This window comes from Trichophyton benhamiae, assembly GCF_000151125.1.
Source record: "Trichophyton benhamiae CBS 112371 chromosome Unknown contig00178.8, whole genome shotgun sequence".
NCBI classification, from domain to species: Eukaryota; Fungi; Ascomycota; class Eurotiomycetes; order Onygenales; family Arthrodermataceae; genus Trichophyton; species Trichophyton benhamiae.
This window is the reverse complement of record NW_003315094.1, coordinates 77,734-104,549: the sequence shown is the minus strand read 5'-3', so window position 1 is coordinate 104,549 and position 26,816 is coordinate 77,734. Positions and strand designations below refer to the sequence as shown.

Here is a 26,816-nt window from a genome sequence, read left to right as displayed (position 1 = left end):
AAGATTACTGACATCTCTCTGGACTGGCAATCGCCTCCTGCAGGCCAGCGAAGAGCTTCTCCGTCCAAGTTACGAGTCATCGGGCGGCGCCACAGCCAAAACTCCACCGCCCGGCATCGATCGCCAACGTCATCCGGCGCTAGGAACTACCTTTCCCCAGCCTTTCTCTCGACCTTGCCGGGCTCCCTCGTCCGCGCCCTCGTCCTTCTCCTTCTTCCTCTTCTTCTTCCTCCCGTTTCACTCTCTGCTACCACCAACCAACCTCACATCAAGTAGCAGAACGCACACCACCATGAAGTTTCTTACCACCGGCCTTTTGGCCACCGCTGCCCTCGCGGCCGCCCAGGAGCAGCAGGTCCTCCAGGCAGAAGACGGCCATGGCCAGGCTCCTCAGCGAGACGCCTCCATCTTCGACGAGACCCTCCAGAAGTTCCAGTCCAGCCTGGAGGACGGCATCTCCCACTTCTGGTCCGAGATGAAGACCAACTTCAAGGACTACCTCCCTCTGATCTCGCTGCCCAAGAAGCACACCCGCCGGCCTGACTCAGAATGGGACCATGTCGTCCGGGGAGCGGACATCGAGAGCGTCTGGGTCCAGGGAGCCGATGGCGAGAAGCGCCGCGAAATCGACGGCAAGCTCCATAACTACGACCTCCGAGTCAAGGCTGTCGACCCTTCTAAGCTGGGTGTCGACCCCGGCGTCAAGCAGTACAGCGGCTACCTCGACGACAACGATGCTGACAAGCACCTGTTCTACTGTGAGTACCTTGGATGTCTTTGCTTTTTCCCTGTTTATACATATGAATCAGGTTGCTGACGAGTTACGATACTAGGGTTCTTTGAGTCTCGCAACGACCCCAAGAACGATCCCGTCGTCCTCTGGCTCAACGGCGGTCCAGGCTGCTCTTCCTTGACCGGCCTGTTCCTCGAGCTGGGCCCGGCCACCATCGACAAGAACCTCAAGGTCGTCAGCAACCCTTACTCTTGGAACTCCAACGCTTCCGTCATCTTCCTGGACCAGCCAGTCAACGTTGGCTTCTCCTACAGTGGCTCGTCCGTTTCCGACACCGTTGCTGCCGGAAAGGACGTCTACGCCCTCTTGACCCTGTTCTTCAAGCAGTTCCCCGAATATGCCTCCCAGGACTTCCACATCTCCGGTGAATCCTATGCCGGACACTACATCCCAGTCTTTGCTGCCGAGATTCTGTCCCACAAGAACACCAACATCAACCTCAAGTCCGCCCTCATCGGCAACGGACTGACTGACCCCTTGACCCAGTACCCTCAGTACCGGCCTATGGCCTGCGGCGAGGGCGGCTACCCTGCTGTTTTGGACCAAGGCACTTGCCGCTCCATGGACAACTCGCTTGAGCGTTGTCTTTCCCTGATCGAGACCTGCTACAGCTCCGAGTCCGCTTGGGTCTGTGTCCCCGCTGCCATGTACTGCAACAGCGCCATCCTCGCTCCTTACCAGCAGACCGGCATGAACCCCTATGACGTCCGCACCAAGTGTGAGGACATGGCATCTCTCTGCTACCCCCAGCTTAACGCCATCACCGAGTGGCTCAACCAAGAGTCTGTCATGCAGGCCCTTGGTGTCGAGGTCCAGTCCTACGAGAGCTGCAACAGCGGCATTAACCGTGACTTCCTCTTCCACGGTGACTGGATGAAGCCATACCACCGTCTCGTCCCCAGCGTGCTCGAGAAGATCCCAGTCCTCATCTACGCCGGTGATGCCGACTTCATCTGCAACTGGCTCGGCAACCTGGCCTGGACCGACGCTCTTGAATGGCCCGGCCACAAGAAGTTTGCTGAAGCCAAGCTGGAAGATCTCAAGATCGTGAACAACAAGGACAAGGGCAAGAAGATCGGCCAGGTCAAGTCCAGCGGCAACTTCACTTTCATGCGTATCTTTGGCGCCGGCCACATGGTGCCACTTAACCAGCCCGAAGCCAGTTTGGAGTTCTTCAACCGTTGGCTCGGAGGCGAATGGCACTAGACGACGTCTGCCTGTTATTTGGATGCATGCACACACACACACACACACCCGTACTTACCGGAGTTTCGGATTTGCCATAGTTTGAATGTCTTTTGTACTTGTTTTGCCTACTGTTACTGATACAGTATCGTGTGATCGGTTTGTGATTTTTCTCGGAATTGTTTTAACACATCCCCAGGCTTTGTATAGCCGACAATAGAGCTCTACAGAATGCCAGCGTCTTTGCTAGACATCTACACATAACCATAAAATCCCCCCCATCGTAGACGATTACAAAACCAGTAAAAGAGTCGAGTTTTCTTTTTAAGAAACGGGATAATCCCATGTATTATCGCTCATATTTTTTGTAGTTTCATACATCAGACTAACGCCAGCCATGGGCAGTAAAGGAGGGGAGGAAATCGGCCCAAGGTGAGGAGATAGATTGAAGAAGCGACCGTTTCCCTTCAAAGCAGAGAAAACTAGTTCTCCGCCGTTCATGAGCGAGAATGATATTCATCGTTACATTTCTCATCTCATAACTCACACCACCCGCTCGGCCGCGCACGTACTTCATAAAAAAATGAATCGGCGAGAAGAAGAAAGACAAAAAAATGCAGAATATGGCATCCCTTCCTCCCCTCCTCCTGACCTCCCGACCATGCAGTACGCCTGCCGACATAAAGGAAGTCCCGAGACAGTACGTTTAACCCTTCTTCTTGCTGACACCGACGGTTCGTCCTCGTCGGCCGGTGGTCTTGGTGTGCTGTCCTCTGACACGGAGACCCCAGTAGTGACGAAGACCTCTGTGGGCACGGATCTTCTTCAGTCGCTCCAAATCTTCACGGAGCTTGCTGTCCATCTGATTAGCAAGGACCTGGGTGTCCTTGCCATCGGTGATGTCACGCTGTCTGTTGAGAAACCAGGTGGGAATCTTGTACTGGGTTGGGTTCTGGATGATGGTGACGATTCGCTCGAGCTCTTCAGAGGAGATTTCACCAGCACTGCAGCAAATGCATAAGATAAGTATACATATTTATTTCAAAGCCCAGCTGAATAGTATCCTAGGGGAAGTGAGGAAGAGGAAACCGTACCGCTTGTGGAGGTCGACGTCGGCCTTCTTGCAGACCAAGTTGGAGTATCTGCGACCAACACCCTTGATCTTGGTTAAGGCGTACATGATCTTTTGCTTTCCGTCAACATTGGTGTTGAGAAGACGGAGGATGAACTGGAAGTTCGACTTTTCGCCGGATACGAGCGCTATATCACCATCATCGCCATCCCGTCAGCATTCATCACGGCCATTATATGTTATCAATTTTCATCAAACCCGCTTCTTCCAACCGCCAACTCCGGGCCAGCTGCTGCGACTGCTAGCCCCCGGTGAAACCAGCAAAGGATAGAGAGGGTAGATAAGGGATGTCAACGTACACATGCTGGGCGATATATGAAATATCGAATCAGCCGTCTGGCGGTTTGGGGTTGAGATGGAACAGAAATGTCGCTGCGTCGAAGTCGCAAAGGAGAAAGTCGAAGTTTCTCGTGATGTCTTTTTTTTGTGTGGGATTCGAAAGCGCGCTAGGCCGCTTTGGGATTTTGCGTGGGAAAGTCGTTCGCTTGGTGATTATATAAGTGTCACATGACATATCTTTCCTGATTGGTCAGAATGTTCAGGGCGAAAGAAGCAGCGAAGGCAGCGAGGGCAGCGAGTATTGTATATGCAGTTAAGACGGACTGGACATCTTGAGTGGACCATGATCTTCTGGTATCGTAGTAAAGGTTTTATCGTGGACAGGCATTGAACTATAGCTCAGTCTAGTCCTGAGATGTACTGCCTAATATTACTGTAACAGCCAAAAGTGGTTGCAGTCCGTCAAGGTAAAGGAGTGAAGTACGTATATAGCTATCTATCATGATGGAAATATATGCCGTGCCAGAACAGTATTAGACCTATCGAGTCCATCGTAGTATCAAGTCAGTCTAACATGGGGCTCAAGGAGAAAGAACAGTGTGGTAAAGGAGAAGAAAAAGGCAGTCCATAAATTATTCCCCAAGTCCGCTGTGAAAGGAGAAGGTATCCGCTTCCAAAGATCAAGAAGAGAAAAGAGCATGGATGTATATACATATACTGCCTGCTTTAGCAAACCATATCCAAGTCAAAGGGCGAAACCAAACGAAGTGAACAAATCATATCTTTTTTTGAGTGTGGTTAATCAAGTGTAACGCATCAGGACAACGTAAAATTGGTATAAAACGACGGGTTTGAATGGGCAGGATTAGAGAACGGCGACGGTCGGGCAGCCCACAAGAAACGAGGAGAGTCATGAATCATGAGAATGGGTAGACTGGGGCCTTGACAATGACATTGCCAGCCCCCTTGCCTCGAACTTCTACAGCGACAAAGGCGGCAAAACGGATACGGTTTTCATTCTCCTTTTCGCGAGCAGCTTCGACAGCTTCTTCACGTTCTCGGAAATGGCCGGATGGCGGCCGCATGGAGTCCGTGGAGTTCCCAGGCCCAGAATGTGGCTTTTTGCTTATCAGTGAGCCAAAGACTGACTTCTTGCGGCCCTGACTAGCCGGCTGAGGTTGGGTCGGGAAGTTTGAGTCTTTTTCATCTCCGGCTGTCGCCTCGGAAGAGGAGATGGCTGCCTCGATGCCCTTGATAGATGACTGGTCTACCCTGTCAGTTGCAGCGGAGGATGGTTCTGAGCCCAGTCGCGGCTCTATTCCGGGGTTGGAAAGGGGTGGTAGGGTAGTCTCGATTTTCATATGAGAGTCCGTGATTGTAGCGCCGGGGAGGAAATACTCAATGGAGATGTCTCTTGATTCTAGGGGTATATTTGCGCTGATTCCAACGGCAAGCTCAACAATCATCGCCACGCCATTCTCTAGCCCAGGAGGAGGTGGTGTCTTCAAATTCATCTCTAAGCTAGCTGTGAGCTTCTCAACAAGATTTCGAGTCAAAAGGGTTCGGTGCTCGTCAGCAAGTTTGCTCTGAAAGATATCACCGAGTCCATCAAGAGTGGTGCGGCGCCAGGTAGACACCTTGGATAAATGGTTCTCTTGCTCTTCCTCGGTAACAAACTTTCCCATTCGCCGAACGTTTCGTTCAATCTGCTTCAGTTGGCGGCTAAGATTAGGCTCCAGGCCTGGATGGAAATAACGGTCGAATAGTTCGTCTACGATCCAGCGTGTGAGACAAGCTCGGCCAACGGCCGTCATCTCCTTCGTTCCCACAGTGTGAGCATCCTCGTTAACGACACCCTGAAGCCAAGGGGGTATATTTTTCCAGTCCTTGCGAATGTTGAAGGAGAGGTTGTTTATGGCACCGTCCAGACGGCCCAGGCGAGTAGCATATTCGTTGTCATCTAACACAGTCCTGGAAGCGGACATGCGCTGGTGGGCAACAGTGTTTTGCAGTTGTTGTACTTGAGCTTCCTTGTCGAAGTAGTACCTTTTGACACGATTATATTTAAGCTCTGTATAATAGGGGTTAGTTCGCACAGTTGTCCAGGGCGAAAGCACAGGCACATACGTAGTTCCTCATATTTCTGGATCCAACCGTTTACATCAAGTTCAGATGCGTCGTCCTTTGCCTTTCCAGGGGGTGGGGGAGTCTCTTGTTCACGATCACCGGGAGTTGCTGACTGTGAAGAATTTCCCTTGAAACTTTGCCCCTGTGGCATGTTTGGAGGGAACTGTTGTTGCTGTCCTGAAGCCTGCTGCTGCTGCTGCTGCTGCTGCTGCTGTGGCGGCGGCTGTTGTTGTTGTTGTTGTTGCTGCTGTTGTGGTTGCTGCTGCTGCTGCTGCTGAGATGTATCAATGGGCTGTCTGAGACCCGTTGGTCGTTCCAGGGCCATTCCGCTTTGTGAAAGTATAGGGCCAGCAACAGGTTGGAGGGACTGTCGATAGTGAGGTTTTTGATAGTTAGAATCCGGCGATTGGTAATACGGGTGAAGAGGGGAAGGGGGACCAAGAGACTGTTGGGATGGTGGCCTCGGGGGGTGATATGGGTCTGGTTTTGGCGAATATCTTGGGGGGATTGATACCTGGTCTGAGGACTGGTTTGGTCTATGTGTTGCCGTTGATGTCACAGCGGGCTGCGCCTGAGGCTGGTCTATTTGGAATTGGGGGTTTTGCTGTAGCTGTTGCTGCTGGTGGGGAGAAGCTCCGACTACCTGGTACTGATTGTATTGCTGCGGCCGACCCTTGTAGTATTCCTCGTGCTGGCCCAGAGGCTCGGTGCTGACACGCTGGATCTGGGGGGGCTCAAATGGCTGGATGTCAAGATGAGACGACGACCGACTGGCACCTCTGGCGGGGTAAATGGATGGAGGCAGGCTGGGTTGAGACGAGTTGTTAGGGAGCTGTGGGAGCTTCTTCTCCGTAATATCAATCTCCTCTGGGTCCGGAGCTGGATCGGAAGGCGGGAGCGGGCCGACTTGGTACGGCTTTGGGTGAGGGATTGGGTTACTAATTTTCTTCCTAACAGAGACGTTTCGACCAGGCTTGGCGGGGTTCTGGGAGGAGCTCTTATCCTTATCCTTATCCTTTGAGTGTAGGCTAAAGAAACTTCGGCGGGATTTGCGCGGCTGTGTTTCTGTAAGCGGGGAAGCTTCAGTGCTGTGAGGAGCGGAAGGCAGTGATGGTGCGGCAGAGAGGGCGTCGATGCTGTGATCAGGCTGATGGCTCGCTGAGGGGACGAGGTTCAAGGTCGGCCTGCCACCTGCTGCCGCTGCCGCTGCTGAAGGATAGGGCGCCGCTGCAGAGCTGGATGAAACCTGGAGCGGGAGAGAGAAGTTCTCAGAACGACTTCCCGCATGAGCAGGATGGGTATAGCTGGCGGCGTTGCTGTGCTGGCCAAGTTGATACGTGCCACTGGGCAGCTCGTGGGAACCGGTGGCTGGTTGGAAAGTATGCTGCGGGTGGGGGTTCGCTGGGTGTTGTTGCTGGTGCTGCTGGTGCTGTTGATATAGCTGTTGCTGTTGGTGCGGTGGTTGATGTTGCTGTTGTTGCTGATACTGATGCTGCTGGCTGCCTTCTCTGTTATGATGAGGGTGGTGGTTCTGACTGCTGACGCTGCTGTGGTCGTTGGTGTTGTGCGGAGCCGACTCCACGGAATTCAAGAGTGTCGGCTGCGATTTGTTTTTATGGAAGAATTGCATGAGTGTTGGCTTTCCCGGGGCGTTTCAGTTGCGGCAAGCAGGGCAGAAGAGAAAGAGGGATAAAAGAGATAAGTGTCAACTATCTGAAATGCAGCCGTCTTTTCCTTTCGGTCTGGTAGTTATCCTCTCTCTCCGTCTGTCTGCTGCTTGTCCGGCCTGGTGAACAGTGGTCCTGAGGCAGGGATGGCCGGAGTCAGAAAACGGGCGGCTGGTGGGGGAGGAGAGTTAACTGTGGCCCAGTCCACGAGATGTGAGTGCCTGTACGCTCGAAGGAAAAGCCGCTGTTGGTCGGTGTTTAGCCGGCCTAGCTGGTCAGTTTAACTAGCTAGCCAACCAACTGGTTAGTTGACCTATGAGCTGACTGGGGGGAGTAATATAGGGGTGTCTAAATATAACTAACTCAGGGGCGCAGTCAAGGACGCGCACAAATGCAGGCGGCGATCAGCCAGCGCCGCATCAAAGGCCAGATAACTATTAATTCGAGTCTTCTCGGACCCTCCGAGCAGCTTCAGCTAGTTTAACGAGCGACCCAGCCGGTGACAGTCTGCCTGGCGCTGGCTGGTTGGGTTGGTGTAGGCGATGGAGTCGTCCATCGTATTCAGCCTAGGCGGGATAACTCTGGCGCGTCAGCGCAGTCCTTCGTAGCAGGCAGACGGGTAAACACGAAGCCTGAGGAACCAAGCAGGCCGCAGGCGGCAGACTGCAGCCTGGATATGAGGGTGAAGATGCATGGAGTTGACCGTCAGCCAAAGGGGAGAGAAGTTGAAGTTGAGGATGAGGTTGAGGTTGAAGTTGAGGTCCCAAAAAAGGCAAAAGTCACTTCACTATCAGATTTGGTGCAAAGATACCCAGCAAGCCAGGATTAGAACGACAGACACTTGAATAGAACTGGTAGAAGATGATACCCATGGAATAAAAGCCTAGCCAAGGGGCAGATGATTTCTAAATCTAAAAATGAAGAGTGCCAGAGATGGACACAATGTCTCAAGCAAGGCTCGGAAGAAGAATAGAACCATAACTAAATGAAAAAGAAAAAAATTATGGATAGCAGAAGGACTGGAGGCCTTGAAAGCTCAGCTACGAGATGGCCAGGATGACCGATCAGACACGGACGCAGGCATAGTATCCAATTTCAAGCTTCTCGCAGGTAGGCCCAACAGCTGGATTCCACTGCTTGAGCTGGGCGACGGAGATATGGTGCTTGCGGGCAACACCCTCACATGAGTCTCCCTTCTTGACCAATTCAAACGACTTGCCTGCATAGAGTTAGCATTCTGGTTGAGTTGGACTCTGAAGATAGAGAAGAATTTGACTTACAGCCTGGGTTTGTTCCGGGCTTGGTGGGAGATGGCCAGCCCTGAACATCGCGGGCATGAACACCTACGGCGGCAGAGGGAGTTGGTACCAAGTTGGTTTTTGTGTCACCCTTCACGCAGACTCGTGTATTGGCCTTGAGGTTTGAACAGACGGTATCAAGGTTGCTGGGCGGACTGATAAGTCATGTATACCTATAGATTTGCAAAAAGGGCTCACTTACGGGTTCAGTCTGAGAAAGTCGCTGAAAAGAAGGCCAGGGTACTGCTGAGCGATATTGAAGCATGTATCTTTGGCCTTGACGGTATGATATTGTTTGCACCCTACAATAGCAACACCAACAGAGCCGGGTGTAGGGGCAGGGGCATTAGCATCACGCTTGACGTAGCTGCCCGTCGGTCTCAGTTTCTTGGTCAGGGTTGTAGCATGAACAACCATCTTATTCTCCATTCCATTGGGGAGGTTAGGGATATGTGGTGGCATGAAGGCCGGCTCAGATTGTTGTTCGGGCAGGCCAGTTCCCATTATTGGTGATCTCGTGCTCATCGTGTTTCCATGATTACCCTCAACCACGCCCTTGTGTCCCCAGTCTGGTGGAGGAGCTTCTTTTGGTCCATGAAAGTCCCCCAATCCCCCTGTAGGAGACAGACCATCCCGCTTCCGAGCACCATTGTTGCCCCAGTCATTAAACAAACCTGGTGGAAGTGGTTTTGTTTTCGGAGGAGGGTCATTGCGCTTCTGAGCATGGTTGTTGCCCCAGTCGTTAAACAAACCTGGTGGAAGCGGTTTTGTTTTCGGAGGGGGGTCCATCTGCCCGCGAGTCTGCTTACTGACATGAGAAGGCAGGAAAGCACAGTAAGAGGCCTTGCTCTGGATGTTTGAGCAGTCACTGTTGAGTTGGGGGTTCTACACGGCGGTTATATGGTTAGTACAGGGCACAATTCCTAAATATCAAGTCAATGAGATGGGAATCATACCCAGAAGATGAACTGCCTCTTGGCAACATTGATGGTGTCTAGGAAGGCATCGCAGGTAAGCTTCCCTGAGGCATCGACGACGTTTATCCAGGAAGTGCAGCCCTTGTGGACTTTCGGGTCGACCGCGAAGTCAGCGGTTCTGGAATGGTGCCATTCAGGACCGCCAGCCTGGACAAGCGAGACGGCAACCAGGGGCAGAAGAGCGTACTTGACCATGGTGGTAAGTAGTGGTATTGTAGATTTTGAACGACAGTATCGAAGATGATGAGGATGCTGATGAGGAATATAGAAGGGGCCATGTTGAAGAAGCCCCTTCACGGCCTTTATATAGATCTCCTACAGCGCACTCCGTCTTCTTCACTGCGGCGATAGAGCGGATGGTCATTATCAACCTGATTCCACAGTGTATGCGCGACGTCCATCTTCACCAGAGCTGGTAAACACTGAGAAGGATGATGAGTATCTCGAGACAGGACCACTTTGCAGCTAGTCAAAGAAAAACAGCGGCGTCGATTCCATGGCGCTTGAATTGAGTGGCACAGAGGGACAAAACGTCCCGCTCTCTTGCTTCTATTCTCATTCCCATGCTTCATTTATTTGCGCTTGGGGGTATCTTCTTCGCTCCTTGGGGAGGGGCTGTACAGCGCAACTCGCAGATTTCGGGGTATCTCCTGTCGAAGCAGTAGTTAAAGAATTAACCCGAGCGACAAAGAATTAACCAAACGACCAGTTGACTGGATAACAATTGCTAGTTAATGCTGCATAACTAGCTATTCAGATCGAAGATCCTCAGTCGGGTGAATGAGGGCACACAGCTTGTAGATTCTTGGGGGCTGCGATGGTAGGAGTTGGCTCCTATCATGACTGACCCTGTTCGATACCAACAACATCAACAATATCATCCTCCAGGGCGACCCGGACGGGCGGAGGTAAAGGTGGCGACCACCGGAGTATCACCATCTGCCTGTCTGTGGAGTGCAGCCCTTCAAAGCACCACTCGATCCGCGACTCTTCCGCGCTGGCTTTATCGTGTTCGCTGCGCAAGCAGAACTTGTTGTAACTAACTGGTTAAGAGACTGGCATGGTATCAAACAGCCTGGTTATTTTTTCATCCGGTCGAGTCGCACTGTACTCCCTCATGCGGAGAGACATCACTACCTACGGAGTATGTCTCCTGATATCTGAGCAACCAGAGCAAACTCGACTGCATAAGATGTGATAATTAATATTCGGGTGTGGGCATCTCCGATGTCTGCATCAGCTTCGGCTAGCTAAGCAAGTTAAGTTCGTGCCTAAAGGGCCTGAATGGACACGACGGATGAAACGACGGATGTGATATCGACATTCAACTCGTCAAGTTGTATCCATGTCCGTTCGTCTCGCAAGCTAGCTGGTTTGCTTGCTTCTTTGGTCGGGTCTGGGGTCATGAGTTATTGCAGGGGCCGCGAAGATCATGGTTATCAACCTTCGATAATAAGTTAGTTATTGACCAGGGCCCCCAGCACATCACGTATGGCAAAGTAACGCAATTATCCACTTTCTGACCCTTCTGCCTGTTCAATTGGTCCTTGGAGCAGGAAATAAGAGTCCTGGCACGAGATCGCGGGAGAAGCTTCTGTTTGATGTATTTGATCATGGGCTCAGGCCTGTCCTCGGGGCACAAGGGGGTGTACACAATAATTAAGAAAGTTAACTGATGTGCCAGATTATCAGAAACCGAGAAGGCAACAGGTGAGTTCTGTACGGAATATGGATACATATCTGAGTATTCCAGCAGGCAGCCTTGGTGCTACAATATAGAAACAGCTCCATCGGTCCTTATATTCAACTCTTCTAAGTACAGTAAGTACTTATGAGAACTCTCACTCAGTAAATCTCTTTCTCATTAGAAGTTATCAAACCATGGATCCTCGAGCAGCTGTTTTGCCGTGCGGCGTTCATCTGGCAGCAACTTGAGCATCGACCTCATAAATCGAATAAACGATTCTTTCTCTTGCCCAGATAGTCGCGCATCCAGGGAGAGCGGTGGTATGGCTGCATATTTATGAGCAATATAGCGACCTACTTGCGTGTCAGCACTGAAGCTGCAACTAGTTAAGGCCTCCAAAACGATACGGAGAGAAGGAAGGTTGCATACCACCTGGGTCAAAACACTGCTCGGTTGTCTCACTATGCCTAACAAATTCGCTCGGCGCTGACCCCAATCAAGGCAACCATGAGTGCCAGATGCTTGAAGCAGTCATGACCACCTTTTAGTGTTGAATATATCCCCAAACAGATGCTATCCTTCAAAGAGGTCCTAGATCTATGAGCAAGCAATTAGCAGAGCAATACAACACGGCAGCTACACAAGAGCAGTACGTACCAACCCCACCAGGTTCCAAATATCAACAACAACAGGCCCCTGAATATGGAATGAACCATACAACTGCCGGATTAGCGATTGAGATGGATTGGCAGAATTGATATTTGTAAGGTGTTTGTAGATCTTTAACTCACGATCAGTTACCGTGGGAAATTTTGGCAGTGATGTAGATACTTTTAGTGCACTGTACTTTTTGTCCTTAAGAGTGGCCATTTGCTGAGGGAGAGCTTGTTAAACTCGTAGTTAATGAAAGCACAAGCTGAAGATCCCAGCATAACCAACTGGTTGAATAAGCCCCATAGCCAATTTTGCCCGTAACCTGGTATCTGGTCTTGTACTGTATATATCTCCAATATTGACTGGGTAATAATACTCCGGCTTATAGTGAGGCAAAGCCTCCTCCTCCACAGGTATCTCTAGTGGTAGAATATTAAATGACCGAGGCTTTTTTGAGGACGCCAGGTTTAGCCGCAGCAAATTTCTCCAAGTACCTATAATCGAAATGACATGTTTGCATTAGCTACAAGTCTTAAGACTTGAAGAGTTTTGAAAATAACCATAGAGCTAAGGGTATATGACACGGGTCACATGGCTCGTGGCAACGCTTTGCCAGCGGATAAGCTTATAGTTATGGATCGGTTCCTGCAATTTTCGCTTGAAGGGGGGGATCCTGTCACGAACTAAGTCCTTAGTTAACTAACTGGGTGGAGTACCAGCCGGCAGTGACTTTAGCTATACTTCGTAACTGCAGCTTCGTCGGCTAGCTGGGAGACGGTCTGGATGTATCGGCGTGTAGATAACTCGTTAGTATATCAATCTCCATGGATCCTTGCAGCTGGGATCCATGCAAATTCGAGAAACGACCGATTACACGCAGTCGAAGCCGTTGTTGCACCCGTCTTGCCTTCCTCTTTTGAGCCATAGACAAACACACTCACGGGCTGGCTTGCATTAGCGAATAATAAATACTCATGTACGTAGACACATCCATCTCAGCTGTTCGTCTCCGTGTATTCGCGGGTGGGCAGGGGAGTTGGCTGCCTGAACTAGTTACATCGTTATATATATCATGTCCGTTTGATCCTGTGTTGTTGTTTCTTTTGCTGGTCACTGATTCTTCGAAATATATCGGTGTTGATCTCGCTGGCTTTGATTCACCCGAAGACGCATATCCGTTGATAATAATACATCCAGCCGCCAGTTAGTATAACGAGGATCCTGTGTCCGTTGGAGTCGTCGCTGACCATGCAAGGACAAAGTATAACAGAGCTGCCCTGCAGAATCTGCTTATTTCTCATGACGAGTTGGCGCTGCGACTGTTGATACTCACGCTGTTATTATTATTCTCCATCTGGGAATAAGAGCCCTGCACTGTGAGATGGCTTTCACTTGCGGCCTGCCCTCGATCTCGGTCCAGGTCCGGCTGCTGCTGGTGATCGCAATATCGACCTGTTTCCTCATTACAGAGCTGGCCGTTGGGTTCAAGACCCATTCTCTCGCCCTCATTGCAGATGCATTCCATTACACAGGCGACCTCCTATCATTTGTCATCGCATACCTCGCTCAGAAGGTATAACAGCTTTCTTCTCACATCTCTTCACTTTCTTCATATGCTTCTTCTTCGTCGTCGTCTTCTTAATATTCAAGCTAACGCAACTTAGCATGCATCTGCGTTGGGGCGGGACATAATCCCTGAAGAGACGGGCATCGAACTCGAGGCCGCCGAAAACCGCACCGCAATTATCCGGATCGACCAAAAGGACGGGCGCCATGTTTTGCCTCTGCTCGCTGCTTTTTTCAACAGCGTCTTCCTGCTAGCTCTGGGGCTTGCAATTTTCTTGCAGGGTCTGGAGAAGTTTGTCCATCTTGATGGTACCTCATCCTTGTCGATTCGTTCGGTCCTTCATAATTTAGCGTGCTGTGGCTGACTTCTCGTTATAGAAATCGCCAACCCACAGCTGGTCCTGATAATAGGTTGTGTCGGTATCTTAACCAACGTAGTCTGTGCCTGTATTCTCGGAGCGGACGGCCATCATCATCACGGCCACAGCCATGGTCACAGTCATGGTCACAGTCATGGTCACAGCCACAGCCACGAGCATGATCCCCATGCTCACCCTCATGAACATCATCACGATATAAGAAGTGACGAAGAGAAGCTTTCCCATGGAACAGCTCTCTCCATAAAAGCAGTTCTCCTTCACATCGCTGCCGACGCTCTCAACAACCTGGCCGTGATAGTCTCGGCGGCCATTATCTGGAAGGTGCCGACCCAGAGCTCACCTGAAGATCGACCCCATCACGACTCGGAGCATAACCACTATGGCAGCCCTCATCCGAAGTACTATGCTGATCCAGCGTGCACCGTCTTCATCGCCATTCTGATCATGGCCAGTACGGGCCCGGTAGTGCTGCAGTCCGGCCGGGCGCTGGTGGCCGCTGCAACGGGGACAAGTGTCAAGGAGATCCTGTCAGATACTCAATCCAAGGAGGATAAAGAAGAAAAAAATAAGGAGTAAATATCAGAAATAAATGCTGGTTGTTGGATATACCCCTCCGTCCGGTGTATATATAGTTATATCTTTCGTTCCCTTAACGAGCCCATCCAGGGACATACTTGTCATCTTTTGTCCATCTTGAACCACCTATGTAGGCTGCGACTACATAACTAGCGCATTGCAAGACTGGAAATGATCTTCTCCTTTTATCTTTTCTATTTTTATCATATTAGGGACATATATGTTTTGGGAGAATTCCTTCCATTAAATGTGAAGAATATCCAATTAACCAGCTTTGCTTCTTCCTGCTTCTCGTCGAGTTTCGCTTCCATTAGGCGCGAGTCAGCTGAGTCATCGCAATACATTTGACCAATAGTAATTCTTTATATTTAGACTTTCTACATAAGGCTATCTATTGGCTGCTCTTATTCAATCGCTGCGATGTTATTGGCCTGCTCTTGGCAAACTTTCCATATTAGGTTTAGCCTATTTAGTCATCAGGCACTAGCTCCCGCCCCGTCTCAGACACGTGATAAACATTGTTTTTCAGCCTCTTTCTTAAATATTTACAGCAACCACAGCAACCAACAAGGCATATGCATATTCTACCGAACGAAACCTCGATTAATATGTCCTTACGATGCTGATCTTTTTGCTCAGGCCTTTCTAGCATTCAGGGATCCAAGGGGGCAAAACCAAGTTACGGAGTGCGCTGCAGCCCGATCATTCATATACGAGCCCCTGATCTGGTTGCCTTTTCAGCCTCGTCTTACATACGAAAAATAAGACCCTCCAGCCAATTGGAGCGCGGAAAAATATAAAGGCAGCCATGAACCTCCTGTGCATCCAAAGTCCCGAGAAGGCTCGAGTGAGATGGGACCCCTAGTCTGTCCATCAAGAATGAGAAAAGAGAGAAAAAGAACCTGGTCTGAAATGGACGGGTAACAGACCCGTCCCTAACTTGGTGACCTCTGCTCAGCCACGCCACTGCTAGAGCATATAGAGAGAAAACTAACGAGTATAACTGGAGGCAACTCCCCGAGCAGGCCTGCAAGGGGATACAAGCTCACAATAACTCGTTCTATCGCTCCATCATCTATATCCAAATTACTACTGCGCATACTCCAGGGTGTCTGGCTGAATGGCCCCTCCAACTTTACCTGTTCATTCGCGTGAGCTGATTGGAACTGATGCCGTCTGGAAGGAGGATTACTCACGGCCCTCGGATGCCGAGCGCCTTCTATCCACAAACTCGGCCTTAGCACTGAATCGAGATGGCGCAGATGTATCGCTTTGTCTGTTACCATCACCTGGCAACTCTCATCTTGCCGTGGCAGAAGCGGTTTCCTCTGCAAGGATAATCACCGTCACAATCTTCCGGCTCTGTGAACAGTTTCCACAAGTCTGGACGTCAAAGACTAGCTTCGACGTTACTGCGTCACCCTCTGCCAGCTTCTATGCCTCCGACAGGACCAAAGTCAGCGGTGCGATCACGGAAGACGGCACCCATGTCTTCATCCTTTGCAAACCTCCAACCGGTGGGGTTCTGGCCTGGACAGTGACATCAGAACATGGATGGGTCAGACGCAAGCCGCCATCTAATACAGACAGTTGGTATTCACTCAATGATGGTGTGCAATCTGATGACGGGGAGCACATGTTCTACAAATCTCACAAATATGGTGGATTTTCTCAGAAGAGACAAGTGGAGCAAATTGCGGTATACGACATTCGAACATTACAAGAGTCCAGTCGGTTTGCAGTACGCTTTGGCAACGCACGTTTCTCACGCGACTTACATTTTCTTCGGCCCCTTAGCGCTGATCGTGCTGTTCACTGTGCAATATCGACAGCAGGTTCCAGAGAGAATCAGACGAGCCCCCCTTTGGTTTTCTCTTCTGATGGTAAAGTACACTTTAATTGTGATGGGATTGAGGGTGCCCTAAGACTTCGAGGCATCGTGACTGTGTCACCCGATGGTTGCCATATGGTGTTCGTGCATTTTGAGGATGGCCTGGTTTCGCACTGGGATCTCACAGCTCCCACTCTGAAGCCGCTTGGTACAGCCCAACTACCAGGTGTTGAGGTAGCCACTCTCCGACAATGGGTTATTAATGGTCAATTGACAGACGTCCGAGATAGCATCCCAAAACAGGTCCACCACTGCAGATTTTCGCCATCTTCAAAGGTCGTTACCATTATTACTGCAACCGCTGGATACGTTGTAGTGAACGTTTTCCTGACGCTTAACCTACAACTTATATACCACTATCAAGCGGAGAATGTACATTGGCCAGGCTACGTAACACTCCAGATAGGATGCAGCAATGAGACGGGCCTTACCGTTTTTGGTGCTTCACCCACGACTGAACACCCGGATACCGGAGAAGTGTTGGGGGTACTAGGGGCGGTGATTCCTCTTCCAACTATTTATGACAAGATCAAACAGATTGAAGACTATTTCGATACCACCACCAACAGCATTTCAAAGGTCTTAAAGGGTCCTGGATCCTCAGAGAAGACCCCATTCGTCAAGTTTGCCTTCATGCCCGATCGTGGGTTTGTTCACGAATCTGGGTTATCCCCGCAAATGTCAGCAGACGATAGACTAAGGCAGGATTTCCTCTACGAATTTTCGTTCCGCAGTAGTAATTCTACAGCTAATATGCCATCGACTCCTGAACTACGAGAAAAGCATGTGCCTCTTTTGGCGTCGCTCACTCCTTTCTCTTGGGACTCGACAAAGTCAGTCTCGCTATTTGGCGTCGTTATGAAGTACAAATACTACATTATCGCTATTGGGAATTGGGTTCAACGCGAAGTTACAAGATATCGTTCTACACCTGGTATAGTTCGTGTTTTGTATGTTTCAGAAACTATACTCTCATCAGACACGGGATCAGAGAAGATTGCAGTATATAGAGAAGAGCCTCACTATATTCTCTCCGTGTTTTCCAGCAAGGATACTTCCTTTGGTCGATCCTTTTCTGGAGCACCACTACCGCTGCCACGACACACAGTCATCACTCCACACTTCCTTGAAGAGGATGCCTGGTATGATACCTTTATAATCAAGGAAGCGGAACATGGAACTCTTCCCGGTGGCTGGATGACAACTCCCAACCCACTACTAATAGCTTCAACTTCATTTGGGGCATATTTACCACCTGTTGTTGTTAGCGCAGGGGGAGATGCGCTTGACTATGGTCATCGGAACCGTTCACACTATGTTGTGGCCAAGCATGCAATGTGGCATTCATACGGCCTCCGAGGCCTTAGAAACGGGGACAACGCCAACGAAATTTTCTTCGGTGGAGGACGATATATGGATGCTCTTGGATCTTATTTCAGTATGATATATGACGACAGAAGTTACAATGGCATGAGTCCACTGTTCCCAAGCACTTTTGCTGCAGCTTGCAATATGGACTGGCGGTCCCAGAGCACTAGACATGTGGATGCTTTCTTCCGGAGGCTACATCAGTCATCACAAGACAAACTATTATTCAATGCACAGTCAGTAGCCTGTACTCTTCCCCTGGCCTGCCACGTCCGGCCCTTTGGAACCCTTTCATTCATGCGGCATGTTGTACTTTTGCCTTTCCGCGTTGTGGAAATTGGCCCAGTGGATGTTAGTGCCAGCAATACTCTAATTCGAGATGCTAAATCGGGCTTGGAACACGTGCAGACCAGGATCTTCCTAAACGACATTCAGTGGTTTATGCGGCGGCTTTTTGGTGGATTTCTCTCTTCGTTATCGCTCATCTCTTCGACTAACGAATATCTCGAGGCAAACTCTAGCGTGGTAACCCTACCCCTGCCTGGGTTTTCTTCTTTTAACCACCGTCTCTTTAAACCACCTCCCGTATCGAATTCTGATACTGACCCGTACTGGGAATTTATTCGAGCAACATATCCCGATCCTAATCTTGCAGCCTGGGAATCGGCTATATTACGTTATGTTGAACAGAGTGGAAAGGGTCCAACTAGTCCATTCACCAGACTGGTGGAGGAGATCCTTTACTTAAAGGACCGGGAGACACAATTTTTATTCTTGAGAGTTATCTGGCTGGATAAGCTGCTGAGATGGAAGATGCGAACCTTTGGACGCTCAGTGTATCTGACTCGCGTTGCTGGTCCGATGCTGATACTCTTTACAGTCCACCTTGTCGTTAGCATCCTATTAACAGGCCGCAATTCGCATATTGACATTACTTTCCATGATGAAGTCGACGGCGATTCTTATTTCAGCGTGACATCAATTACGACACCCATCAAGGCCTTGGCTAGCATTGAAGCTATTTTTGCAGCTTACATCTTCCTAATAAAAGCTCGACAGGCGTATCGTGTTCCGCGGCTTTTCCGCCGCTCCATATTCAACTATATTGACCTGGCAGCTGTTATCCTAGGCATTACAACGTTCGGCCTTGTTGTCTCAAACCGGTCACCGCCTAGGGCGTTCCTGGCATTCTCGACACTCCTCCTATGGATTGCAGCTCTTCTAATGCTGAGGGTGTATGAAGCAACAGGCACGTTACTGCTGCTGCTGACGGAGATGCTGCATGGTGTCTTACCCTTTTTGATTCTACTTGCGTTAATTGTCTTGGGTTTCACGTTTGTTCCCTTCTTGCTGCTTCGGAATATCGATTCGACTGGGATAGACCAGACACCGTTCTCGGACTTTGGCTTGTCTATGTCGGAAATAATCAAGTTCATGGCTTCTGACTATGATGCCTTGAAAGTGTGGGAAAGGTCATCAGCGGCCGCTCGAACGTTGCGATCTCTATATATCATTGTGGTCACCATTCTTCTCCTGAACACACTTATAGCACTGTTGAACCTGAAAGTAAAGAGCGCAGATGAACGAGTAAGTCTAACTGCTCATTAAGCACGCACTACTAACAAGACCTTACACTGTCTTGATTATCTAACTAATATCCGTACTTTTTCCAGTCCCGCCTGTTATGGCTTCGTCAAATGGCTTCTTTGCAATGTGAGATTGAGCTTGGTCTGCTTTGGCACCGGGAGAGACGTCGAAGAGATTGGTTTCCAGAATGGTTCACATACACGATGTCCGAGGGGGAGAAACGAGACTGGGCCGCACACGTCGAACAGAGCCCCCTTCGCTGGACGAAGGAGAATGATTTCGGCGAGGACAAGGATCATGGACCAGGGGCCCGTCATGAACCACAGACGCAAGCTCCAGATAATGGGAAGTCATCCGTTGCAGGCAAGCCTGACGTTGACGTTGACATACAAGAAGAGGCAGGCTCTCAGGAACAACAAAAGGAAGCGTCGGGCGAAGAGTCTAGTCCTCCTAGCGAGCCACTGCTATACATCAATGGGAATCCAGCGAAACTGATGGACACTACTACTACTACTAAGGAGAAACCAGAGGATAAAAATGTAAGTGATGAAGGTGAAGCTTCTAATCAAGCCGCAAGTCAACAGCAGCGGCAAGACACAGCAGGACCAAGTTCGTCCGAATCAGACCCAAAGCCCAACCCTAAACCAGAGCCACAGACGGGTCCGGAGAAGAAATGTGTCGTATGCTCTGCCCCTGGAAAGCTATGTCTGGGTTGTAAGAAGGTAGCGTATTGTGGAACTGAACATCAACGTCTTGACTGGGCGAACCACAAGGCGACCTGCAAGGGGAAGCAAAAGGCATAGACCTCTTTTTTTGGGGGGGGATGTGAACATTATACTATAATAACTGCTAGTAGACATTTAATCTAGTATTTACTCGTACTGCTTTGGAAAATCGATACCTGGAAATAGATGGATAGTTTGGTCAATTCGTACCCGTAAGATATAGCTAGATACGAGTAAAACCCGTTTGCACAAAAATAGTTCGGCGTGAGCGTTGCGATAACTATTGGCCTTGAGATGGAAACCAAGCTGACCATCCTTTGCTTCTTCTTGCTTGTCGTCAAGAGCCAAACTTCATGATATTGACGTCTGGTTAAGCTTCAAGTTGGTTAGTTGCCCACTATCAACCTCTTTGGCGGGTGTTCATTTACCCCGTCACACGTAAATTCGGTGGAGAGTGATTGATATGCTCTGTCCATCGACTAGGCTGTCAATCAATATGAAATTAACAAAACTACTACATGGCTATCGCTCCCCTTGCTGGGAGGATGTAATGCAGTTACTGCCCTTCCAGCTCTATAGATGCTGTGCCCTTGTCCTTGCTTATCTAATACTTAGATCGATCTCATAGCCGATCTAACCCGATGTAGAACCTGACTAAACCTTTACTGTCTATTGGCTATCTCGCCGCAAAAGTGGGACCTACGGCCGTGATGCCTCTTTCGGCCTAGTATTGCTTACATAACATGGTGCTCCACGTGACTGCTAAGCCTCGCGTGCCCCGGCTCCGGCCCCGGCCGACAAGGGACGGAAGCTTTCGGAAGCCACTCTGTGGGTGCAAGTTGCTTAGGTAAGCCGCTTAGGTAAGGGTGTTAACCTACTTAGGTGGGAAGTGCTGGCGTGACCCAGAGTGACTTCGCTTTTGCGGGGGAACTTGGTGGGCGGAGAAGTCGCGCTGGGTCGACCCGCCATTTTTACTCATCTTTCTTCAGCGTACGGCAAGTATTGAAGCGTGATGGATTGTCTGAGCAAACAAGTAATCATCATTTAGTTACTATTATTGAGAAGACAAGTTCTATTTTCAGGCACTCGATCGGAAAGGAAAGGGGAGAAAAAACCACAGTTTCTTTGTTGGTTGGCAAACGCCATGCAGTGAGGCTATGGGGAGGCAAAATTCTTGACTCTTGACGAACCACAACGGCGACACCGTTGCTGAACTATGTCCTGGTGGATGATAGCCAGAGTTTTCACTTGCGTCTCTCTGTGCTTCATCGAGTGACGCTGACCGACGTCTCTGATTCTGACCGGCCGACCGACGTAGCACGTCGGGTTGCATAACTCTTATCCCGTGGGCATAACTAACTCGAAGCAAGACTAGCAGGACTGGTTTTACCACAAATGTAGCCTCACTCTGAAATTAGGAGTGTTGCTTCCTGTAGATAAGCCTGGTTTTGTAGTTGACCCACTCGTGGCTAACTAACATGGTGCAGTGAGTATATCTTTCACATATCAGACGCATAGCATGCTTGTTATCTCTATCCAGTCCCAGTAGATATACCTCTACCTACGGATAGTCGGACAAATATTTGGAAACCGTATTGACTGAGGAGCGAAAAGTCCATGTATCAGGGACCTACGATATAAACAAGTCATTAGTATTTACGTATTAACATCACTTGACTGGGGTTGGTAGGGGTTCACCCCATCAGTCTATAATGGGGGATTAAGAGACCAGCTACGTATCACCAGTGCCAGACCAAGATAAAGCACGTAGCTATATATTTACTCCAGAGGTGGATGGATGTCTTGCAGGTGGAATGATGCGTGCAGCTTCGCCCCGGGCGAGTTAGGTACCCTTGGAGTCCGTCTCTTTCCTCCCACGGCACAGCTACCCGTCCGAGGAATAGAGAGATAGAGACGTCGTTGACCAACTAACGAGTTAGCTATCAATTCATCTTGACGAGCTACCTATGCCCGGGATCCCTTAGCTTATTATTATCCTCTGTAGTCGAGACTGTGCAACTTACTAACTCAAACAGCCCAGCCTTTCGACCAAGCAGGCTCCCTGCCTGGTGGCCACTTTGCGGTGACATCGCTGCCGACCGACTTTCCCCGCAAAAGCAAAGTCGCTCCGGCAAGGAAGATTCAGGAAGGGCCAGTCAGCAGTCAGCAGTGGCTTGAGGCCAAACTTTGGCAGCAAAGGGTAAAATAGTGGTAATAATAATAACAGCGATAACACAGAGTACGAGAGAGAGAGAGGGAGAGAGAGAGATCGAGAGCAAGAAGCTGCTTTTCTGCCACTTCAGCCCGCTTTTCCGCTTTTGGCCTCTTGAACCTCACCTCCTCGACTTCACTTCATCAACGTCAACTTCATCATCATCAACAACATCAACAACATCAACATCGCCATCGCCATCGCCATCGACATCGACATCAAGGTCAACACTCTCCGCTCTCCTTGCTGTTATCTTCTCTCCACTCTTCATCGCCATTCTGCTCGCGAGAGTTGGTTCGATGACCTCGCCAACCCTCGCCGGCTGAGGTCTGTGTCAGGTAAGACAGTGTCGACAGTCCCCCTTGGGCTTCCTTAACTCATGCTTCTTCCTGCTGCTGCTGCCTGCGCCCTTCTCCATCAGCCCGAGACGCGGCGGACGGAGACGGAGACGAAGACGAAGACGAGGTCACTTGATGCTTTGCTTGACTCAACACTCCGCTGGCGCTTCTACTCTGCTCTGCTGCCTGCCTGGTGCCTGGCCCGCGCCGCTTGCTTGCTCTCGCTCGCTCGATGGCTGGGCGGCCGACTCGACGGCAGTGGATGGGATGGCTGGGCTGGCGCCTAAGCTGGGCGTCCGCCCTCGCTCGAGTCATCCCATCCATTAACAGCACATAAAGCCTCCCCTTCTTTTTCCTCCCGTTGCTTCATCTCTCCCTCCCTCCCTCCCTCCTCTCTCTCTCTCTGCTGTCTGCCAAAAGCTAACTGACGGGTCCTTTTAATCTAGACATCAAAAAGACGCAGACCTTACGTATTATACCGTCTCTTGCTTCTTCTCCTTTTTCTTCTCTTTTTTTTTTCTATACTTTTTTTTCCCTTCTCTTCTTCTGCCTATTTTTATCTACTTACTCACGGCTTCACCGGCCTCTTCTAATCCTGCTAATGCCGCATTAATCGCTCCTTTTTGCCAGAAGAGAAAGCTCTCTTCCTCGTCTCCTTTACTACTGCTGCCTTTTATACTGCTTGCTTATTCGGCCTTCTACTTCTTGACTCATCGAGGTACGCCATCCATTCTTCTGGTCTCTGGTTCCTTTCTCCACTCTTAAACTCCTGACGGCCGCCCAAGCCTTTTTTACTTCCCTTCACTTTCTGTCCCCTTCGCCACAGCCTTTCGCCACTCGTTGCAGATTTCACCCCCAGAGTCATAAACCATCATCAAAGTCCTTGCTCTGGATCTCGTCTCCAGCATGTCCTTAATATAGCTCCCTCTCTTCTCTTCTCCCCTCTTCTCCCCTTCTTCTTCTTCTCCCCTTACTCACATTTCCTATTACTCACATTTACTCAGCCTCCCTCTTCCTCTTCCGTCATCGCCTACTGTCATCGGTCGGTCGATTCACGATAACCGCCGCCCGAGTCGGTGCCGGTGCTGCCTAATCGACCACGCCATCCTCACTGCCCCCAGGTAACGATGTTCCTGGCCCCAACGACGCCAACCCCGAGCCCGATCACCTGCCCAGAACATTCCACTACTACGAGCATTACTACTATTATTGCGACTACTGTCATGATGACTGCTGCCTCCGTCTAAGTGCCGGGCCGCCGTTTGCCCCCGTTCAAAGAAGACTCATCTATTTGGCACGCCACCTAGCTGCTGCTATATAGCTCTTTGACCGCGTCGTACCTGCATAAGACTGGAACTGCCTAGCTCTCATCATCGTCATCGTCAACGTCCTTCTCGTCTCGCTCGTTGGAATCCTGGTGCAGTGATCGGGACTCATCTACTTTAACCTATACCTTACCTACTTTACCTCTGCCTCCTTCGATCAAACTACCGCCTACCATCTAAGTGACTCACTAAGTCACTCATACCATTCCATACCGAAACCACACCCCATACTTCTATATAACTAGATCCACGGTCGTCAACCGTCAGTCTGGCTGTGCATCTGGTTTGAATATAAGGCTCCCCCGTCGCCTCCGGATTTTGTCACCACAAAGACGGGCCCGTCTAACGCTGCCCCTTCTACACGGTTATCGCTCATCGGTCTACTCTAACAACACAACACGGCAACACATACCTACCTACAAGCTCCTACTACCATACACTAGAGAATGTCGGCGTTTGTAGATGTCTTGGGTTTCAATCCTGTGAACCCAGGTCTCTCCAAGCCGGTTCACCAGACCTGTCCCTATGCTGCCTCGCTCGCCGTTTCCGCTCCCCCTTCCGCCTCATCAATCTTTTCACTTGATGCTGTCTCCGCTCAGCCTTCCGTCGTGTCCTCTTCGTCTACCACAGATGTTATCTGGGAAAATGAGGGGACCGCTGATGCGCAGCGCAAGAAGGCTGCTGTCAAGACTTGCTTTGGAAAGGGTGCTGAGACGAGACACCACCCGAGACGGACTCTTGCTACCCGTCCTCCTCCTACCTTGGTTCGCCAGTGTGAGAGGAAAACCAACTTCGTCGATAGCCTTGTCGGTACGTTACACTTTTGCCGCTCCCCAAGCTTACCTAACTCATCTAACGTCCTGTAGACTCCGCATCGCAGATAGTTGAGATTATATGGCCTCTATCTGTGGCTGCGGCGCCGAGAAGCGCCGAGTCGACTCTCGGGTGCAAGGGCGTCCTGCCGCTCAGGACGTTCATCCAGGAAACTCTCCGCAGGTCCCGAACCAGCTACTCGACTCTGCAGGTTGCCCTATACTATCTGATCCTCATCAAGCCGCATGTGCCTTCCATCGACTTCACCATGGAACAGCCAAAACTGCAGCAGTCTCACTCTCGCGCCATGCAATGTGGCCGGCGCATGTTCCTGTCTGCTCTCATCCTTGCTTCAAAGTACTTGCAAGACAGAAACTACTCCGCCCGTGCCTGGAGCAAGATCTCCGGCCTTAACACCGCTGAAATCAACCAAAATGAACTCATGTTTCTCCAGGCTGTTGACTGGCGTCTGCACATATCGGATGCCGTCTTCCAGCGCTGGAATGATATTGTTCTAAAGTACACGCCAAACGCCAGCGGCATCCCCAGTGCTGATGGGATGTGCTGGCGAACGGTCATCCCTATCCTCACACCGGAGCTCGACACACTCGATTCTCGAGCAGAGGGTCCGTGGTCATTGTCGAGCGTCGGCTCTCCTGCCGATTCTTCTTCCGCCTCCTCTGCCTCCTCCTCATCCTCTTCACCTTCATCTACTTCCACCGCTCCAAGCAGTCCCGCTAGCTGCGACAGCCCTTCGTCAGGACTTCCATTTGCTGAGATGCCCCGAAGACCGTCGGCAGCTGACTTGTCTGGTGTTACTCTTCCACCACTTCCAAGGCTGGGACTTCTCCCTACTCCGCAACTCACTCCGCAAGTCGGTATGACCGCGCCTGCTCCTGCAGTGAGCATCAGTGCGTGTCGTCCGTCCATCTGCTCTGCTCTCTCGCAGGCGCAGACGGCCTTTGTACAACGGACCACCTTGGACCAACGTCCCACGCAACCCTTGTATATTAGCAAACAACCTTCCTTTGACTGTTCATCATCAGGATCGTTCCAGGGACGACGCTCGTCTCTGGCTCGTTCTTCGTCATTCACTTCGTCGCCCGAGTCTATGGCCTCCGACGCACCATCCTTATCGTTTTCTTCCCAGTCTTCGCGCTCTTCTCGATCTTCGTCAATTTCTTCTGTCACTTCCATGAACTGCGCAACCAGACCAACTCGACGTAACACTCCCACATCCCAGCCAACCAACTGTTTGAAAGAAAACAGAAAGCCCCTCGCTATCGCGACTCCGATCGACGAGCATGAGCCAAGCTACATCAGCAACTACCCTTCCCCACCTGTCCGCACCAGCAGCGCTTTCAGTACTGCTTCCAGCACCGTTCCAGACCTCTCAAACTTCTCCATTAATACCCCATCTGATCCTGACGCCGCTGCCATTCAGGGCCTGTACGAATTAGCAACCGGCCTTTCACTGCCGATGGACTCCTCTCTAAGCAAGGCAAGTCGACACTGCCGAAAACGCACTCGCGCCCCATCCACTTCCGAAGGGACCAACCTGCAGCAGAAAGTGCGCCATCTCATGGCCCTTGATGCGCGGGACCTCGAGGATGAAGGCACTTCTCTGGCTGTTTTGAGCGACAGTCAGGTTGCTGACTCGTTCTTGGTCAACAAGGTTGCTGGTATGGGTGACAGCAGGGCGAGTTCGAAGCGTGCTTGTTCTGGCAAGGAGAACGTCAGGACTTTATGGGGTATTTAACTATGTCTTTTTTTTTCTTCCTGGGACCAGAAACCAAAATCTTATCAAAACAAAAACATATACCGAAGCGAAAGGAACATGGGAAAAAATTCACCTTTTTCTGCCCTTGTCTCTCTTTTCCCTTTCTTCTCTGCAATGCATGACGTGTGCGGCGTTATCTTCATTTCTACCCTCTGCCTTCGCCCAAAGATATACCTGATAGACCGGCCTGTCTTGCTTGCTTGCTTGCAACTTCCCTTTATTTTGCTGCTCTTGGGTTCGCGGACTGGCTGGTTTGGTTGGCTTTATCGGTTCCCGGTTCCGGAGTGATGAGGAGTAGGATTCATCCATCGCATACACCAATCATGTTGCATTGCATACATCCTTTGACTTGACCTTGACGCTTGACACTGACGCTGACACCGACACCCTTATTTACTATTTATTTGACTGCGTGCAATCTACCACTGTATATACAATATCTTATACCTCCATTTA

The 26,816-nt window shown here is 50.3% G+C and overlaps 8 protein-coding genes across 8 annotated transcripts; 4 read left to right on the top strand and 4 right to left on the bottom strand.

Moving 5' to 3' along the window:
- Window positions 1-292: 292 nt before the first annotated feature.
- On the top strand, window positions 293-1,999 carry ARB_01491 (carboxypeptidase S1, putative; the record flags this gene model as incomplete). Its single annotated transcript, XM_003012185.1, has 2 exons — window positions 293-758; window positions 834-1,999. 2 exons carry the CDS (start codon window positions 293-295, stop codon window positions 1,997-1,999), a joined length of 1,632 nt encoding a protein of 543 aa, XP_003012231.1.
- A 685-nt stretch (window positions 2,000-2,684) lies between these two features.
- On the bottom strand, window positions 2,685-3,413 carry ARB_01490 (uncharacterized protein; the record flags this gene model as incomplete). Its single annotated transcript, XM_003012184.1, has 3 exons — window positions 2,685-2,982; window positions 3,073-3,238; window positions 3,410-3,413. 3 exons carry the CDS (start codon window positions 3,411-3,413, stop codon window positions 2,685-2,687), a joined length of 468 nt encoding a protein of 155 aa, XP_003012230.1.
- Window positions 3,414-4,306: 893 nt separating this feature from the next.
- Window positions 4,307-7,146, bottom strand: ARB_01489 (uncharacterized protein; the record flags this gene model as incomplete). The annotated part of the gene is made up of 2 exons (XM_003012183.1): window positions 4,307-5,460; window positions 5,517-7,146. 2 exons carry the CDS (start codon window positions 7,144-7,146, stop codon window positions 4,307-4,309), a joined length of 2,784 nt encoding a protein of 927 aa, XP_003012229.1.
- Window positions 7,147-8,247: 1,101 nt separating this feature from the next.
- Window positions 8,248-9,653, bottom strand: ARB_01488 (LysM domain protein, putative; the record flags this gene model as incomplete). Its single annotated transcript, XM_003012182.1, has 4 exons — window positions 8,248-8,402; window positions 8,464-8,636; window positions 8,684-9,366; window positions 9,438-9,653. The coding sequence occupies 4 exons, from the start codon at window positions 9,651-9,653 to the stop codon at window positions 8,248-8,250; spliced, it is 1,227 nt and encodes a 408-aa protein (XP_003012228.1).
- A 3,527-nt stretch (window positions 9,654-13,180) lies between these two features.
- ARB_01487 (cation diffusion facilitator family metal ion transporter, putative) lies at window positions 13,181-14,321 on the top strand (the record flags this gene model as incomplete). The annotated part of the gene is made up of 3 exons (XM_003012181.1): window positions 13,181-13,372; window positions 13,464-13,674; window positions 13,744-14,321. 3 exons carry the CDS (start codon window positions 13,181-13,183, stop codon window positions 14,319-14,321), a joined length of 981 nt encoding a protein of 326 aa, XP_003012227.1.
- Window positions 14,322-15,441: 1,120 nt separating this feature from the next.
- On the top strand, window positions 15,442-19,970 carry ARB_01486 (uncharacterized protein; the record flags this gene model as incomplete). Its single annotated transcript, XM_003012180.1, has 2 exons — window positions 15,442-19,167; window positions 19,254-19,970. The coding sequence occupies 2 exons, from the start codon at window positions 15,442-15,444 to the stop codon at window positions 19,968-19,970; spliced, it is 4,443 nt and encodes a 1,480-aa protein (XP_003012226.1).
- Window positions 19,971-22,048: 2,078 nt separating this feature from the next.
- ARB_01485 (uncharacterized protein) lies at window positions 22,049-22,381 on the bottom strand (the record flags this gene model as incomplete). Its single annotated transcript, XM_003012179.1, has 2 exons — window positions 22,049-22,175; window positions 22,230-22,381. The coding sequence occupies 2 exons, from the start codon at window positions 22,379-22,381 to the stop codon at window positions 22,049-22,051; spliced, it is 279 nt and encodes a 92-aa protein (XP_003012225.1).
- A 1,832-nt stretch (window positions 22,382-24,213) lies between these two features.
- ARB_01484 (G1/S-specific cyclin Pcl5, putative) lies at window positions 24,214-26,339 on the top strand (the record flags this gene model as incomplete). Its single annotated transcript, XM_003012178.1, has 2 exons — window positions 24,214-24,577; window positions 24,634-26,339. 2 exons carry the CDS (start codon window positions 24,214-24,216, stop codon window positions 26,337-26,339), a joined length of 2,070 nt encoding a protein of 689 aa, XP_003012224.1.
- Window positions 26,340-26,816: the final 477 nt, after the last annotated feature.